Here is a 17784-nt window from a genome sequence, read left to right on the forward strand (position 1 = left end):
TGCAAGCTGAACACTAAATGGAGCCATACGTAATTATATATTTATAATTTAATTGAAATATATCTAACCTCTAACACCATTTACAGGTGCAATAGATTAATAGCTGTGTGAGAGAAGATATTTAACCCAGTAACAAAGTCCCATTGCAACCATCCTTGATGTTTTAAAATTACTTGCAGCTTTTTAGAGTGGGTTAAAACCGCTGATTCCTGTTTGAATAATTGAGCGTGATGCTTTTTAAAAATGTTAAGAGAGGTAATGAGGTACATTCGATCATTTGTCGTTTCCCTGAATATTTTATTTATTCCATGCCTGTGATTCTTTGTCTTTTGATGACATGAAGCTGTAGACATCAGGAAATCTGTGCAAAGGAGAAATTAAATGGGAGATCACCATATTTTTAAACTGTGCCCCCTGCTTTCAGTCTCTCCCACAAGTGGAAACACCTTTTCAGCATCCATTCTGTCAAGTCCCGTCAGGATCTTTGTTTCTATAACTCCAATAAATACCCAGTCTGTCCAAGCTTTCCTCATCTGATATCCTCCATCCCTGGAATCAGTCAAGTGAGCCTTCTCTGAACTGCCTCAATGCATTTATATTCTTTCCTAACTAAGGATCCAAAACTGTGTGACGTATTCCAGATGTGGTCTCACCAACAACCTGTACAACTCAGCAAAACATTTCTACATTTCCCTTGCAATAAACATCAACATTCCAACTGCCTTCCTCTTCACTTGCAGGACCCACTACTATCATTTTGCAATTCATGCGCTAGGACATCCAGATCCCTCTGTACCTCAAAGTTCTGCAATTGCTCTCCATTTAAGCAACGTGCTGCTTGTCTATCCTTCCCACCAAAGTATATCTTGAAATGCGGTGAAGTTCAATAGAGTCATAAAGGTTTACAGCATGAAAATAGGCCCTTTGGCCCAACTTGTCCATGCTGCCTTTTTTTTTCAAACCCCTAAGTTGGTCAATAGCAGAGCGACATTTGTGTTAATATTTAAACATAAAGGGTGAATTTTCTTTCTCCCTCCAGAGGAAGGTCAGGTGGGACTTTGGCTCATTGTCTCAATCCCACTGTGACTCCAGCCCCTTTCCTGGTACGGGGCTATTAGTGCACAAAGGGTGAGCTCCCAACACAGGCTTCCCTGAGAAAAGGATCTTGCCACTACTTTGATAGGTGAATTCTGGTGGTTTTGCTGTGGGACCGACACAGGCAGGAGAGAGAGGTAAACTCAGGGGGGTTAGTAATGCTCCAAAACCACGCAAGCCTACACCACCCTGAATGTCAGGCTTTGGACTGATCTAAGAGTAGTGAATATTTGGCGAAGGATCATCCCGCGCGCGCGCGCCCCCCCCCCCCGCCCCAATGATTCCTGGTGTCTGACAATGGCAGTGACCAAAGGCTGGGAACCAGACAATGCACCCTTCATGTCAATACTCAGAGAGGGGCTATGAACAAGTAGCCAGCCTGTGTCTGCAGAGGGGGAAGATCCAGGTCGGATTCAGGCAGAAGGAATTTCAGTCTTAATTTCATTGATTTCAGACAGTACAGCAAAAGAAAATCCAATCCTGTGCTCTTGAGATGAGAGTTTTGTATTTTAATAATGTTTGACTACTTTAACTTCAGGGTGAATGGGATTCTTTGCCCTTTTTCCCTTCCACTGTAAAGGTATGGATTCAAATCAAACCCAGAACATAGGAATGTGGTCAAACCTGGAATTATCCAGGAGCTTGGGAAGCCTGTAGTTCCCTATTGCTTTCTCCATCACAACACCTTGAACAATCAGAGTCAACTTGCCAACCAATCGGCACCTGTTTCTCTTGTTGTATAAATGGCTGTGAACTGGTTTGAAATTTGGTATTCTTGTGCTTGTCCTGATTGGGGGTGAGACCGAAAATTTCAGCAACTTGTCTCTCTTTTCAGTAGTCTTCCTTCATTGGTTCATTCCAATCCTTCAGCCACAACCAAAGAGGCATTCTGTATAGCACATTTTGGAAAAAGGAGAATCTCACAGAGTTAGTGTTATACAGTCATACAGGTTTACAGCATGGAAACAGGCCCTTTGGCCCAACTTGTTCATGCTGCCCTTCTTTTTAAACCCCTAAACTAGTGTTAAAGCAGAAGTTGGGGGAAAGATCAACAGGAGCTTCGCCACATCCAGATCAGAAAATTTACACTTTTTAAGAACGTATCCATTCCAACTCCAGCTATCATCCTGACAAATTCACAGCGACATCAGATCAGAAAGGAAAACATGATTTGTCTAAAGGCATCTGCTTATGATAGATTTTACAGCAGTGATCAACCAATCCACTGTCATCCACAATTGGATTTATCTTGCAGTGGTCAGACTGTTTGCCACAGCGCTTGTTCAGCATTCCCACATGGAACTATCGTGGACACACTCCAAACTATTCTTATCACATAAACCTCTCAGAAAAGCAAGAAACAATTCAAGGACAAATGATAATGAAACTGTCGAGAGGACTAAACTGTCATCTGGCGGCAGGGAAAATGGGAACTGGCAAGAAATCCTTTTTCTCTGAAGCAAATAAAGAACAGAATGAGCTTCAGATTGGGTTTAAGATTCAACTCATCCACTACCACCGGCTCTCAGAATTATTCATAGTATTTGTAAAACTTTTTTTTTAATCTATATTCTTCACTCCCTGGCTACAAGCCCTTGCTGTTTTTTGTGAAGTAAGCTTTAACAAGTTCCCTATTATCAGCAAAGCAGCATAAAAATGTAACTGTCAGTTATTCTCACCTTGTAAGAGACAGCACACAATTACCTCTCTGCAATCAGCCATGAATGACTGCTCAATAATCTCACACTAACTACATCAAATCAGTTTATTCTACACTCTAAGTATCATCACTGATCAACCAGATGTACTGATAAATATCAGGATAGAATCATCTGGAAAGCCCAAATCAATCAGTTCTGGAACTGCTGTTAGTTATAAATTTGTGAATAAAATGGAACAAGTGCCCATGTCATATTGTCAGATTTGCTGATGATGTAAAGCCCGAAGGGGAGGTAACAAATAGAAATGAGATTGTCCGTTTGCAGACTTTGTATCAGTTATGTAGATGTACTGAGCAATAACCATTGAATTTTAATGTAAATGTCGCAGAATCCCAATAGAGGAGGCCATTCAGCCCAACGAGTTTGCACTGACTCTTTCTGACAGAGTATCTTGCCTAAGCCTTTTCCCTCTGCCATATCCCCATAATTCCACACATTCCACTGTTTCGAAAAAATAGCCAGAATAATCAAGGATCCCATGCACCCTTGACATTCTCTCATGGTGAACCCACCTAACCCGCACATCTTTGGACTGTGAGATGAAACTGGAGCACCGGGATGAAACCCACACAGATGTGGGGAGCATGTGCAAACTCCACACAGTCACCCGAGGCCAGAAATAAATCCGGGACCCTGGTGCTGTGAGACATGGTGCTAACCATATATGGACAGGTAACGTATGTACATAACACAAAAGTGACTTTTTATGTGATGGGTCAATAAGTGCGGGGCCTAACAAACCCAATCTGTTATGGACACAATCAAATACACCACCCTGCTCCACCTCCCACCCCCACCCCCTCCCCGTCGTAACAATGAAAACTTCCAGGAAGATGAAAACATCTAAAACATCTAAATCAGATACAACTAAGATGTCTTAAAGCAATCTCTTCCTTGGCAGTTATTAAAAGGAAAGAGATTTAAACAGAGCATTGATCATATTTAAAAGCTTTGGGTCAGTGTAGGCAGTTATTAATAAAATAAGTGAATGTTTTGGCCCAGCCAGAAGAGATCATTGTGACATTGCAAAGAAAAGGTTAGTCAGCTCATTAGTAACAAGACCAATCCTAGCTTGTACTTTGGGTTACTTAACTTCAAAAAGGTTTAGATACACTAAAAAGATTTCAGGGAAGATTAACGATAATGGGGGAATAATGTATGAGGAAAATTTCTAACAACTAATCTTTTTTTTACCCACTGAAAACCAGTATGAAGGAACACCTGATCAAAATACTGAGAAGTGTAGAAAATGTTGGAATAAGTAAGCTGTTTATCTTTGTTCTGTAGACCTGGATCATTTGTCAAAGTTAATCAGTCTTCAAAATAATGGATGGATGCAATGGAATAAACAAACTCTATATTTTTGATAATGAATACAGCTGTGTGGATAGAATAGGGAAAAAACACGTGTCGGATGAGGGAGGTCCATTATTGAATAATCAGAAATAGACTTTGGACAGCACCAGTGTGATGGGCAAAAGAGGTTTTTATTATTCTTGATTTTTATTATGTTTGCTTTTCACTCAGATCCAGAAAGACCAGAATATCTATTTATTGAATTAAGAAGCGGAATGATTATGCATCTCCCACCTGAACTTTCCATAAATTCAAATCCATCTCATGCTGCCGGAGAGACTCTTATTAATACTGTTCTGAAATTCAACATTGCTTTTCACATAAACCATCTCAATCAGGTAGTTATAATTACATCTGAACTCACCAAAGTTGCTTAGGCAGCACCTTCCAAACCCACTACCTCTACCATTTAGAAGGACAAGAGCAGCAGATACCTGGGAACAGGTATTCCCCTCCAAGTACTCACCATTCTGACTTGGAAATATATCACCACTCCTTCACAGTTGCTGGGTCCAAATCTTGGAACTCTCTAACAGCACTGTGGGTGTTCCTACACCTCAAGAACTGCAGCGGTTCAAAAAGGCAGCTCACCACCACCTTCTCAAGGGCCAATTAGGGATGGGCAATAAATAAAAGTATTAAAATTTAATCCATCTTGAGAAGTGAGTACACTGAAAAGAAAGACCGTTTGCTGCTACCTCCCTCTTAACCCATAACCCAGGATAGACCTGTTACTTTAAATATCCCTGAGCTCTATTCAAAGCATGCCAGCTCTCAGCTATTGTTAGAGTCACGCACAGCACAGAGGAAGGTGGTTGTGATGGTTGGAAGTCGATCATCTCAGCTCCAGGACTTCCCTGCAGGAGCTCCACAGGGTAGTGTCCTAGATCCAACCATCTTCAGCTGTTTCCTTCCATCATTCGGTCATAAATGGAATGTTTGTAAATGATTGCACAGTGTTCAGTACCATTTGCAACTCCACAAATACCGAAGGCACATTCACACCACACGAGTGCCAGGCTATGATCATCTCCAGCAAGAGAGAATCGAATCATCGCCCCTTGATATGCATTACCATCACTGACCATCCATTTGGGGGAGTGGGGGAAGTGGCATAGTGTCAATATCACTGGGCTAGTAATCCAGTTTCTTGCTGTGGGAGCATTGGTGCAAATTCCACCATGCCCTCCCTGGGGGATGTACTTACCTGTGTGCCTGCAACAGGTTCTGTTGGTTAAGTGCACATTGTGGGGGACCTGTCGTGATTCATGTCTGCATCTCCTTACACCAACGTGACAGTCCAACGTTGGGGGTGGAGAATGTAAATGGCTGTTACATTATTGGCAGGAGGCAGGGACAATCCAGTAGGGAAATTCTGCCAGTGTAAAAGTTGTTTTGAGTCTCCCACTTGATTCTCCTATTCTGAGAACGGGGCATAAAATTCCCACCTTGAGTATAAATCTTGTATTGATATGCACTGTTTCAGTAATGGCCAAACCCCCTGTTAAAACAACTAACAAAAGAATTTCACACATTAATGTAATACAGTGTCATTTCAAACACTTGGTAAATCAATTGAAATGAATAAAGTTAGTTTTTGTAATGAGAATTAATTATTGTAGCATTTTGTTTGTATTCTTTTCCTCGCTGTTTATTCTGACATAGATGCCAGGAGGAGTGTCCTATTGGCAGTTACGGCTTACAGTGTGCCCAAAGGTGTGAGTGCCTCAATGGAGCTGAGTGTTACCATGTTAATGGAGCGTGTCTTTGTGAGCCAGGATTTACTGGAGATCATTGCCAAGACAGAATGTGTCCAGATGGGCTGTATGGACTGAAGTGCAACAAGCAGTGCCCTTGCAATAGCAAACACACCCGAAGGTAAAGAACACTTAAGATGAATAGTGTACTGAATTCATTCATTGCTACTTTGGTATAAAATAACCTGTTCTCGATGGTGTTAGGAGAAATCCTCAACTGGTCAGGCTGCAAACTCACCAGGAGCTTAGAGTTACATTTGTACAACTCTATTCAGATTTCCTGCTCACTTTTTGCCCAACTTTGGAGACAGTCATCCACCACCATCTCCTCGAGATGGAGGAACACCCCCTATTTTTTGAAGTACCTTAAAATGAGTGGAGTTTGCACGTTCTCCCCGTGTCAGTGTGGCTTTCCTCCAGGTGCTCCAGTTTCTTCCCACAGCCCAAAGATGTGCAGGTTCGGTGCATTGGCCATGCTAAATTGCCCCTTAGTGTCCCAGGATGTGTAGGTTAGAAGGATTCGTGGGGTAAATATGTGGGATTACACGAATAGGGCATAGGTGGGATCGTTGCCAGCGAAGTCTCGAAGGGTCAAATGGCCTCGTTCTGCATTATAGCGATTCTGTGGGGACAAAAAAGACACGGTGATGCCCAGTGTCTTATTTTCCATCATTTCCTTCTTATTGACTTGAATTCCTGCTCCCACTCATCAAACTCACAGCCAGGATTGTGGGACTGTAAAATGAAAAAGTGAAAAGTAAAGGACTTGTATTTTTATTGTGCCTTTAATGACCTAAGGATGCACTTGTCAAAGCTTTGCTGCTGTTATGATGAAGAAGGTGCAGCAGAATTTTCAGACAGTAATGACCCACTAATAATAATGTGGTAATAGATTAATAGGATATTTAGTGTTGTTGGCTGAGGGATAAATATTGATCAGGAGATTAATAATAAGAACATAAGAAATAGGAGCAGGAGTAGGCCATCTAGCCCTTCGAGCCTGCCCCGCCATTCAATAAGATCATGGCTGATCTGTCGTGGCTCAGTTCCACATTCCCGCCCTCTCCCCATAACCTTTAATCCCCTTGCCTTTCAAAAACCTATCAATCCGCGTCTTAAGAATATTGAGCGAGGCAGCCTCCACCACTTCAACGGGCAGAGAATTCCAGAGATTCACCACCCTTTGAGGGAAGAAGTTCCTCCTCAACTCCGTTCTAAACCACCCCCCCTTTATCTTGAGGCTGTGCCCTCTAGTCCTACTGTCCTTTCTGAGCGGGAAGAGCCTCTCCACCTCTAATCTATCCATCCCATTCAACATCTTATACGTCTCAATGAGATCTCCCCTCATTCTTCTAAACTCTAACGAGTACAAGCCTAGTTTGTTCAACCCCCTCAACTCCGGAATCAGCCTAGTAAGCCTCCTCTGCACTCCCTCCAAGGCCAAAATATCCTTGTGTAAGTGCGGCGACCAAAACTGCACACAGTACTCCAGCTGCGGCCTCACCAATGCCCTATACAGCTGCAGCAAGACCTCCCTACTTTTATATTCAATCCTCCTCGCTATGAAGGCCAGTATCCCATTCGCCTTCCTGATCACCTGCTGCACCTGCAGGCTGGGCTTTTGCGACTCATGCACAAGGACCCCGAGGTCCCTCTGCACTGTCGCATGCTGCAGTTTTTCACCACGTAAGTAATAGTCCTTCCTACCATTATTCCTACCAAAGTGGACAACCTCACATTTGCCAACATTAAATTCCATTTGCCAGTTCCTGGCCCATTCGCCCAGCCTATCTAGATCCTTCTGCAGACTCTCCACACCCTCTGCACAATTTGCCATTCCACCAATCTTGGTGTCATCAGCAAATTTCAACACCATACACTTGGTTCCCTCCTCCAGATCGTCTGTATAAATGGTAAATAGCTGAGGCCCCAGCACTGACCCCTGGGGCACTCCACTAGTCACCAACCGCCAATCCGAATAGCACCCATTGACCCCCACTCTCTGCCTCCTATTTGACAGCCAATCCTCTATCCACACTAACATCCTACCCCCAACTCCATGCCCCCTGACCTTCTGTAATAACCTCTTGTGAGGCACCTTGTCAAATGCCTTCTGAAAGATTAAAGGCAGCAATGTCCTGTTAACTTATAAACTGGGCAAGTATCTAAATTAAGGCACACTTTATTTTAATATGTGTGGAACCATCAATATTCAATTCAATATTTTTACTTATATGTTTATTTGTTTATGATTTATTGATAGTATTTCCACAAATCTGAAAACCAAGTGGGGCAGTTTAGATCTATCTAACCTGGCAGATTTTGTCACATTGCTCAGTTAGAAATGAATGTTTTTAATGGTAAAAGTTTTAATTCAAGTACCACTCAAATATAAGATGTTAACTCTCTGTTTGACCAACATGAAAAAAACTTGCTTCAGCCTCAAACTCATTGAAGTTTTAAAACCAAAACGAAGTTCTGTCTAACACCTACAACTGAATAAAATTCACCCAGAAAGTTGGCCTATCCAAATCAGGTGGCAAGAAATCAGAGGCACAAATCTTCATCTCCATGACAACCATTCACTTCAGTGGCCAAAATCGCCCACATTTTGAACTTACTGTTATTTTAGGAGTGAGCGTTTTTCCCCACGTGGATAGTGAAAATCAGGGGCAGGATTTTCCAGCTGTGCTCGCCCCAAGACCAGAACTTCCTGCCCAAAGCCAATGGATCTTTAAATGGTCTGCCAAAATTTTCTGTTCCATCCTCTAGGATTCTCACAGTGGGCAGGACCGGAACATTCTGGCCCTGGAATGTGTTGCCCTAACAAGCTGTGGGCGTTGGGTTTCAATTTAAATTGATTGATGGTTTGATAGATTTTTGGTTGGTAAGGGTAACAAGGGAAATGCGACAAAGGCAGGTAAATGGAATTGAAATACAGCTAAGCAATGTTTGAACTGAATGGTGGAACAGGATTGTGGGGTTAGCTACTGTCCTTTCATAGAATCATACACTGTAGAAGAAGTCATTCGGCCCATCAAGCCTACCCTATGCCCCCAACCCCCATGCATTTACTCTAGCCAGCCCTCCTGACACTAAGAGACAATTTAGCATGGCCAATCCTCTTAACCCACACATCTTTGTAGTATGAGAGGAAACTGAATACCCATGGAAACCCACACAGAGACAGGGAGAATGTGCAGCCTCCACACAGAAAGTGACCCAAGCGCAAGGAATCGAACCCTTCTCTAGGTATTAGGGGAATCAAAGGAGTGTGGGTGTTAAATGAATGGTATCAGATTGTGTGCCCGTTACATATTGCGTTTGATTCCGGTGGAGATGTAGACTGGAAAAATATTTTGGCTGTAAAACAGGTGCATGATCTGACGCCACATGTTTTATCCTTCCCATGCCAACATTGAAAGTTTAGTTCTTGGAGTTAACGTTTGTCAAGATTATGATGAATTCAAGAATGCAAAGCTTTCAGTCTTACTTTTACAAATTGGGTAGGTTGACAAACAAAAGATAGCTTAAAACCGATCTTTGGATTGAAATTTCCTGCCACAAGAAACTGCAAACCAAAACCAGTTAAAATGATTCACACAAATACAAGAGAAACATCACTTTGTTACTTTTATTCCCCACCCAGCAATTAACACCATTCCTCACAGCTATTTAGAAATCTTCCAGTAAGTGTTTCAGCTAATTACTAAGTGTTAACTTAAAATTAAGCATCAGTTACAAAGAGGAAGCGAGAATGTCACAATGTGCTGAATTAGAATTCTATAGGAGAGAGATATCGAGTGACTACAAAACAGAAAATTAGCGACATGTTCAAGTCCTACTTGTGAGATAAAAACATCTTGTCATTCCCTTAATGAAATAAACAGAATAGCTATTGGGAAAGGTAATTGAGACTCAAAATGAAATCAGCTCATACTCGGAAAGTATAATTTAGCCGGGAAATCATAAAGAGTAACAAAACATTAAAAAACAAATGCAAAATACTGCGTATGTTGAAAATATTTAGAGTATTAGGCAGAATCTTTGGAGAGAGTGACAGAGTTTGTGTTTTGGGTTGATAGCAACAAGATATAACAGTGTGGGCTGGGATTCTTCAGTCTTGCTACAGCTGGGATTCTCAGGTCCTGTCGCAGCTGGGATTCTCCAGTCCTGCTGCAGCTGAGATTTTCTGGTCCTGCTGCAGCTAGGATTCTCCGATTCCCTTGCGGCTGGGATTCTCCAATCCCCTTGCGGCTGGGATTCTCCAGTGTTACTACAGCTGGGATTCTCTGGTCCTGCTGCAGCTGGGATTCTCTGGTCCTGCTGCAGCTGAGATTCTCCAGTCTCACCGCAACTGGGATCCACCAGTCCTGTTGCACTGAGCGAAGATTTGGCTGAGCACCAAATTCTCATTTCTCATTGGCAGTTGTAGTAGGGTAAGTGAAACTGGAGAATTCCGGCCATTGCATGCAATGGAGAAGTGTCTGTTCACCCTTTCTCACACAAAGTGAACAAAAGTACCATTAATAACAGAAAAGAAACTATTTGCAGGTAGGAAAATGATTAAATAATTTGATATCGTCACTGACATAAAGTTTAATGGATTTTCTATTTTGGAGTATTGCTAGATAGTTTTAAAGTATGTCAAGTATTATTAATGCAAATTAAACCATTTACTGTATATAATATATAGTTTCTATGGACTTTATAGTTTATTCAGCACAGCATTGAGAGAATATCACAATATAGTATTTGGAATGTTAAATATTTTACTCTTATACTAATAAATGGACAAATGCTTGTATGTTCCTCTGCTATCAGCCATTTGATACAGCATAGTTTCAGCTCCTGAATCATTGTTGTGATTGATGTCTTTTCTCCGATGTCATGTTCGGTACCATACCCAGAATGTCGATTTGCTAAATTCCGAAACGAGCTGCTGGCAATGCCACCTCTAACCTGATTGTGAATCTCACACAGATTGTTCCTCTTGCTCTCGTTCTGCCCCTCCAATCACAGCAAGGGCAAGATTTTGACCTCATTTTATCAAAAACCAAGGTTACAGATTCACATCTTTTCATTTTGGAGCGTGTTTTAAGGTCTCATTTGTTTGTGGCACCACATTTTTATGCGTTCCCTCGAGTTATATCACTCCGGTCTTGAGTAATAACAAACTCTAACTGTGGATTGAGAGCAGTAACATCATTTGACGGTTCCAGTGGTAGTTTAGAACATAAGAAATAGGAGCAGGAGTAGGCCATCCAGCCCTTCGAGCCTGCCCCGCCATTCAATAAGATCATGGCTGATCTGTCGCTGCTCAGTTCCACTTTCCCGCCCTCTCCCCATAACCCTTAATCCCCTCTCCTATCAAAAACCCATCAACCCGCGTCTTAAAAATATTTAGCGAGGCAGCCTCCACCACTTCAACGGGCAGAGAATTCCAGAGATTCACCACCCTTTGAGTGAAGAAGTTCCTCCTCAACTCCGTTCTAAAACACCCCCCTTTTATCTTGAGGCTGTGCCCCCTAGTCCTACTGTCTTTTTTGAGCGGGAAGAGTCTTTCCACCTCTATCCTATCCATCCCATTCATCATCTTATACGTCTCAATGAGATCTCCCCTCATTCTTCTAAACTCTAACGAGTACAAGCCCAGTTTATTCAGCCTCTCCTCATAGCTCAACCCCCTCAACTCCGGTATCAGCCTAGTAAACCTCCTCTGCACTCCCTCCAAGGCCAAAATATCTTTGCGCAAGTGCGGCACCCAAAACTGCACGCAGTACTCCAGCTGCGGCCTCACCAATGCCCTATACAGCCGCAGCAAGACCTCCCTACTTTTATATTCAATCCCCCTCGCTATGAAGGCCAGCATCCCATTTGCCTTCCTGACCACCTGCTGCACCTGCAAGCTGTGTTTTTCCGACTCATGCACAAGGACCCCGAGGTCCCTCTGCACCGTCGCCTGCTGCAGTTTTTCGCCCCGTAAGTAATAGTCCTTCCTACCATTCTTCCTACCAAAGTGGACCACCTCACACTTGCCAACATTAAATTCCATTTGCCATTTCCTGGCCCATTCGCCCAGCCTATCTAGATCCTTCTGTAGACTCTCCACACCCTCCGCACAATTTGCCGTTCCCCCAATCTTGGTGTCATCAGCAAATTTCGACACCCTACACTCGGTTCCCTCCTCCAGATCATCTATATAAATGGTAAAAAGCTGAGGCCCCAGCACCGACCCCTGGGGCACTCCACTAGTCACCATCCGCCAATTGACAAGCAAATAATGGTATAGGAACTTTCTAGAGAAATGACTAAGTGTGAATGGATAAGAAAGAATGGATAAGAATGAAGATGTAGCTGTGTGAGTGTCTTTCAGAAACGGGGTTATTTTAAATGTGTGCTTGGTGGCGGGGGTTCTGGCATTGGTTTTATTCACCCGGCAAGATCCCCTCATTCTGATATTTGCCGTCCCAGTTAAAATAAATATATTCAAGAAAACAGCAATAATAGGTTGGAAATCGATTGTAATTTCTTGGAAGCAATCAGTTTTTAGAAAACGCACTCTCCACTTATCGAATTTTATTCAGAGACGACAGGCACTTTTAGAAGTTTGGCTACTTCTGAGTAAATTTAATTTGATTGAAGTGCTGAATGAGCAATAAATAGCCTCAGCAGAAACTTCTGAAATTGACTAATTTTATTCCTGTTTGAGAAAAATTCTGGCCCAGTTCTTCTACATTAACTATGCATCAGTCAGGATTGGAGTTGGTAGTTGTTGATTTTTCTGATTTTCTGTTTTGAAAAAAAAAGTTAATAAAACTGTGGACTATACTGTTGCCTCTTTGCTGCCCCTTTCAGCTGCCACCCATTGTCTGGTGAGTGTTCCTGTCGAGCAGGCTGGACAGGCCTGTACTGCAATGAAACCTGTTCTCCTGGCTTCCATGGAGAAGGCTGCCAGCAAATCTGTACCTGTCAGAATGGGGCTGATTGCGACGGAGTCACGGGCAAATGTATCTGTGCTCCTGGATTTCAGGTGAGTGGTTTTGTTTGATGATATTACATAGCTACAGATGGGGATCATAGCAGAGAATCATAGACTGATCACAGCACAAGAGGAGGCCATTCAGTCTATTGAAGCCATGCCAGCCCCCTGCAACAGCAATTTAGTTAGTCCCACTACCTGCTTCTTCCCCGCAGACCAGCAACTTTTGTCTTCAGGTGCTTATCCGATTCCAATCCAATTTTGAAAATCTTGATCAAATCAACCTCCATCACCTTTTTCAGGCAATGCATTCCAGGTTGTAACTAATTGCTGTGTGAATGAAGTTTCTCCTCATTGCCTTTTTGGCCAATTCATTTCAATCTGGTTCTCAATCTCCCTGCCAACGGAACCATTTTGTCTTTCTACACTGTCTAGGATTCTCGTGATTGTGAACACCTCTGTCAGGTCTCCTCCAAGGAGGACAATCCTGCTTCCTCCATTCTATCCATGTAACTGAAGTTCATCATCCCTGGAGCCATTCTCAGCAACCTGTCCTGCGCTTTCTTTAACATCAATCCGAAAGCCCAGAAATGGACACACTGCTCCAGCGGAGGCCAAATTGATATTTTAGAGGAACATAAGAACAGGAGTAGGCCATTCAGCCTATCAAGCTTGCTCTGCCATTTAATATGATCAAGGCTGCTTGGACGCTTCAATGCCTTTTACATTCGATAATCCAATGACCTTGTGAGCAAAGAAACTATTTAAGTTTACTTTTTACAAATGAAAATGTATATTTTCTTCTTTGATGTGAAGAATTACATTGTAAGATGGATTGTACACATCCATTGTACCCACAATCCTGGGAGGGCCAGGGGAGGGGGGATGGTCCGGGGAGGGCCAGGGGAGGGGGGATGGTCTGGGGAAGGCCAGGGGAGGGGGGATGGTCCGGGGAGGGCCAGGGGAGGGTGGGAAGGACCCGGGTCGGGCCAGGGGAGGGTGGGATGGTCCCAGAATGGGCCGGGGAGGGTGGGATGGTCCCGGGACGGGCCTGGGGAGGGTGGGATGGTCCCAGAACAGGCCAGGGGAGAGTGGGATGGTTCTGGCAGGGGCTGGGGTGGGGGGAGATGGGGTGATCTTGGGAGGGGTGAGGGGTGATCCTGGGAGGGGTGGAGTGGGGAGGTCCCGGGAGAGTGGGCGGTCTTGGGAGGGGCTGCTGGTTCCAGAGGGAGGGGGGAATGAAGCAGAGCACTGGGCCCCACTCCATGTAAATCCCCACAGTTCAAAGCCTTTCCAGCATCCTGAGTAACTGGGTGATTAAGAACTACATTTGGAGTTGAAATGACAAACACCAACAGGAGAGGTAATCTTGTGGAGAAAGATTTGTTTGAGCCTTTCACTAAAACTGCGGAATTGCCAATTATTGTGGCTGATAAATATAATAGTGACTTCTCTTATTCACATCTGCAGATGGGGAAAGCAGGTCAGGTCGCTGGGAAAAATGTAGGCCACGCAATTGTATTTTTAATTCTAACAAGTTTGTTTAGTTGGAAGTTCTACACACAGCTGTCCTGCTGCTGACGTAGGTGTGTTTATCTCTGCTTCTCCCTGATCTGGACTTGCTCAGTGTAGGCTCTGGGGTTCAGGTTCTCATTTGGTGCCACCAGATTTGACTTCTCCAACTGCAATGTAGACACACCAGCCTTCCTTTACCCCCATCCTCATTCACTTAGTTCATTTGTATTTTACTTACAATTTTTAGACAAATTCAGGTTTCTGTCTCTTGAATCCAGTTAGAATTTACTCCTAAAAGAATTGTGGAAGTCTTGTGATGAACAGGATCCGTCTTAATGCCACCTTCAGAATAAACTCATAACCTCAGTGAGTGATGCTGCTATTAGTGTTTGAGCGTCTGCTCCCAGTTCCTTCAGCGGAATGGCTGTGATCCGAACTCTCTGCCGAGGAGAAACTAATTGGAGGCCACATGGAGAGAGAGGAACATTGATTAGGGAATCTGACAGCCTCCCCCGCGGTTAGTTAAAGGACAGCGTTGGTAAGGAACTACACGCCTTCTCAAGCCAGATGGTGGTATGTGGCTTGGATAAGGAATTCCTCCTGTGAATGTTGCCTCTGTATAGAGAGTGATCAAGCTCTTCTTATGAACAGCAGAAGGCTTGTTCAGGAGTAGTTTATGCATTGGAATAGACATTAATTAAGATGATAATTAACATCATCAGCATGCAGTGTTACACACGAGAAAAATTACTATTGAATAACAAACCTCATGACACATCATGTAATGGAATCGGAGCCGCAGAACAAATTCTGCCACGCATCCTCGCATACATCCTTTTTGAGCTTGATTCCCTTTCTCTTACCTCAGATATGCGTACGTGGCATTTAATGATTACAGGTATTAAGCCATTAAGTGCTGTGTCAGCCAGAGCAATGCATTGAACGCTTGCAGCAGTCAGTGTGATATCTTGCATTCGGTGCGCAGTTAATTGACGGGATTTTTTCCCCACACGCTTTCGGGATTACCTCAAAATGCGACATCCTGCAGAAAGACAGATGCATAAAAAAAGGCATCAATTTGTTGGAATTAATCGCAGCGCAACCAAGGGTGAATTTTCAAATTCTCCCACTTGACATCTGTGAAAGAGGCAGAGAAACTGTGGAAACGTGGCATCTTTTCTCAGAGTTTGCACTGCTTTCTTGTTGAAAAATTGTTACAACCCAGAGAATGCCACAAAAACCCAGCCCATTATTGGTGAAATGTCCCCATCTGCAAGATTGGGACAGGAATATAATTTTTAAAAAGGTGGGCACTGTAAAATGTCACCGTCAAGGATACAGGTGGATGCAATAAAGGATAGTGTGATAGTAAGGGTGACTAAGATAAATCACATCCTGATTTCAGATATGCTTCAACAATTAATGACCCATTAAGGTGTAGATGAAGCTTGGTATAATAACAATAGATACAATAACAGCGCAGCACGATGGCACAATGGTTAGCACTGCTGTCTCACATCCTGGTTCAATTCCGGCCTTGGGTGACTGACTGTGTGGAGTCTGCATGTTCTCCTCGTGTCTGCGTGGGTTTCCTCCAGGTGCTCCAGTTTCCTCCCACAGTCTAAAGATGTGCAGATCAGACTGATTGACCACGCAAAATTGCTGCTTAGTATCAGGAGGATTAACAGGGTAAATACATGGGGTTCCAGGGATAGGGCCTAGGTGAAATTGTTGTTGGTGCAGGTGCAATGGACCAAATAGCCTCCATCTGCAGTGTGGGGATTCTATGACATTGGATGTCAGAAATGGTCTCAGATTAACAAGCACACTGTGATCATTCAAATACTTCCTCCATTTTAACTGAACTGACTCATTCAGTCTTTCAGCCTTAATATAAGGTAAAGTTTATTTATTAGTTACGTAGGCTTACATTAACACTGCAATGAATGTACGGAAAAAATCCCCTAGTCACCACAGTCCAGCGCCTGTTTGGATACACTGAGGGAGAATTTAGCATGGCTAATGAAGCTAACTCTTTGGATTGTGGGAGGGAACCCATGCAAACACGGGGAGAATGTGCAAACTCCACACATACACTAACCCAAACCAGGAATTGAACCCGGGTCCCTGGCTCTGAGGCAGCAGTGCTGACCACTGTGCTGTCGTACCGCTCCGTGCCATCTTCACTCAGTGGCTGCCAGATCTGAAAATTGTGACTTCAACATCCATTTCAATTGAGAGCCGTTTCGTCAGCCTGTTCAATGGACACAAAATATACCATTGTTCTAATCAAAGAACAGCAGGAATACTGGTGCTGGTATCCTAGTCGTCATTTATTCTTCAAACAAAACTACTGAGAAAAACAGCTTACCTGTTCATTTATCTTACTGCTGTTTGTGAAACCTGTTGTGTATAAATTAGCTGCCACAATTTCCATATTACAACAGTGACTACAGTAACTCCTAGGATATTAGTATAAATACTTTCTCTGCTTTGTTAACAGACCTAATTTAACTGATTCCCAAGTCAGTTTTATGTCTGTTTCACTCATTTCTTCATATTCTGTCAGAATTAAGAACACAAGGTGGATTGATTTAAACTATCAGATAAAGATTTGAGATTAACACATTATTTTAAATTGAAATATGTGGGCAGATAGAGAACGCTTACTGCTTTATAGAGAACACAGAATAGAGTAATGTTTAAGTGACCAAACTCCTGAAAAATTGGGTTCAAGTTCAGTGCCAGTTTTTTCACTGATGTGTGAAATTTAAATATGATGAATCAAGATTAGCTATTTATATTCCATGTTAATGACTGAGACAAAGGGACAGAACAATGTATCCAAGAGTGCTGACAGTGCAAAATTAAGTGGGAGTATAAACCGTGAGGTGGACACAAAGAGGGTGTAAAGTGATAGGGACAAGTTATAACGATGCAGCCAAGATTTACTGGTTTGGTTCCTGGGATGAGAAGATGCTGCAGATTTTGGCCGATACTCTCTGGCATTCAAAAGAAGGAGACATTGAAACATACAAAATTATGAAAGGGCTTGACAGAGAAGACACTTGGTTGTTGTTCCCTTGGTCTGGGGAATCTCGAACACGGATGCAGCCTCAGGATAAGAAGTCGACTATTTAAAACCAGGATTAGGAGAAATTTCTGCATCCAAAGGATTGCAAATCTTTAGACTTGTCTACCTTATGGGGTTGTGGAGGCTCCGTCACTGAGTATATTTAAGACTCTGCCCCTCGAGTCTGCTCTGCCATTCAATACAATCATAGCTGATCTCGTTCTCAGTCTCATTTCCACCTTTCTGCCCACTCCCCACAACCCTTCATCCAGCTCCTAATTAGAA

The 17784-nt window shown here is 43.0% G+C and overlaps 1 protein-coding gene across 5 annotated transcripts in view; it reads left to right on the forward strand.

The window, feature by feature from the left end:
- The window catches only part of megf11 (multiple EGF-like-domains 11), a 361348-nt gene that overhangs the window by 263245 nt on the left and 80319 nt on the right, over positions 1–17784 (forward strand). For all 5 annotated transcript variants that reach the window (XM_080214084.1, XM_080214087.1, XM_080214089.1 and 2 more), the window contains 2 exons: positions 5838–6050; positions 12788–12962. In XM_080214084.1, the coding sequence (XP_080070210.1) occupies positions 5838–6050; positions 12788–12962 (388 nt within the window). The remainder of the gene's footprint in view (positions 1–5837; positions 6051–12787; positions 12963–17784) is intronic.

Source organism: Carcharhinus amblyrhynchos, chromosome 28 (genome assembly GCF_965287045.1).
Source record: "Carcharhinus amblyrhynchos chromosome 28, sCarAmb.v2.hapA, whole genome shotgun sequence".
Taxonomy (NCBI): domain Eukaryota; kingdom Metazoa; phylum Chordata; class Chondrichthyes; order Carcharhiniformes; family Carcharhinidae; genus Carcharhinus; species Carcharhinus amblyrhynchos.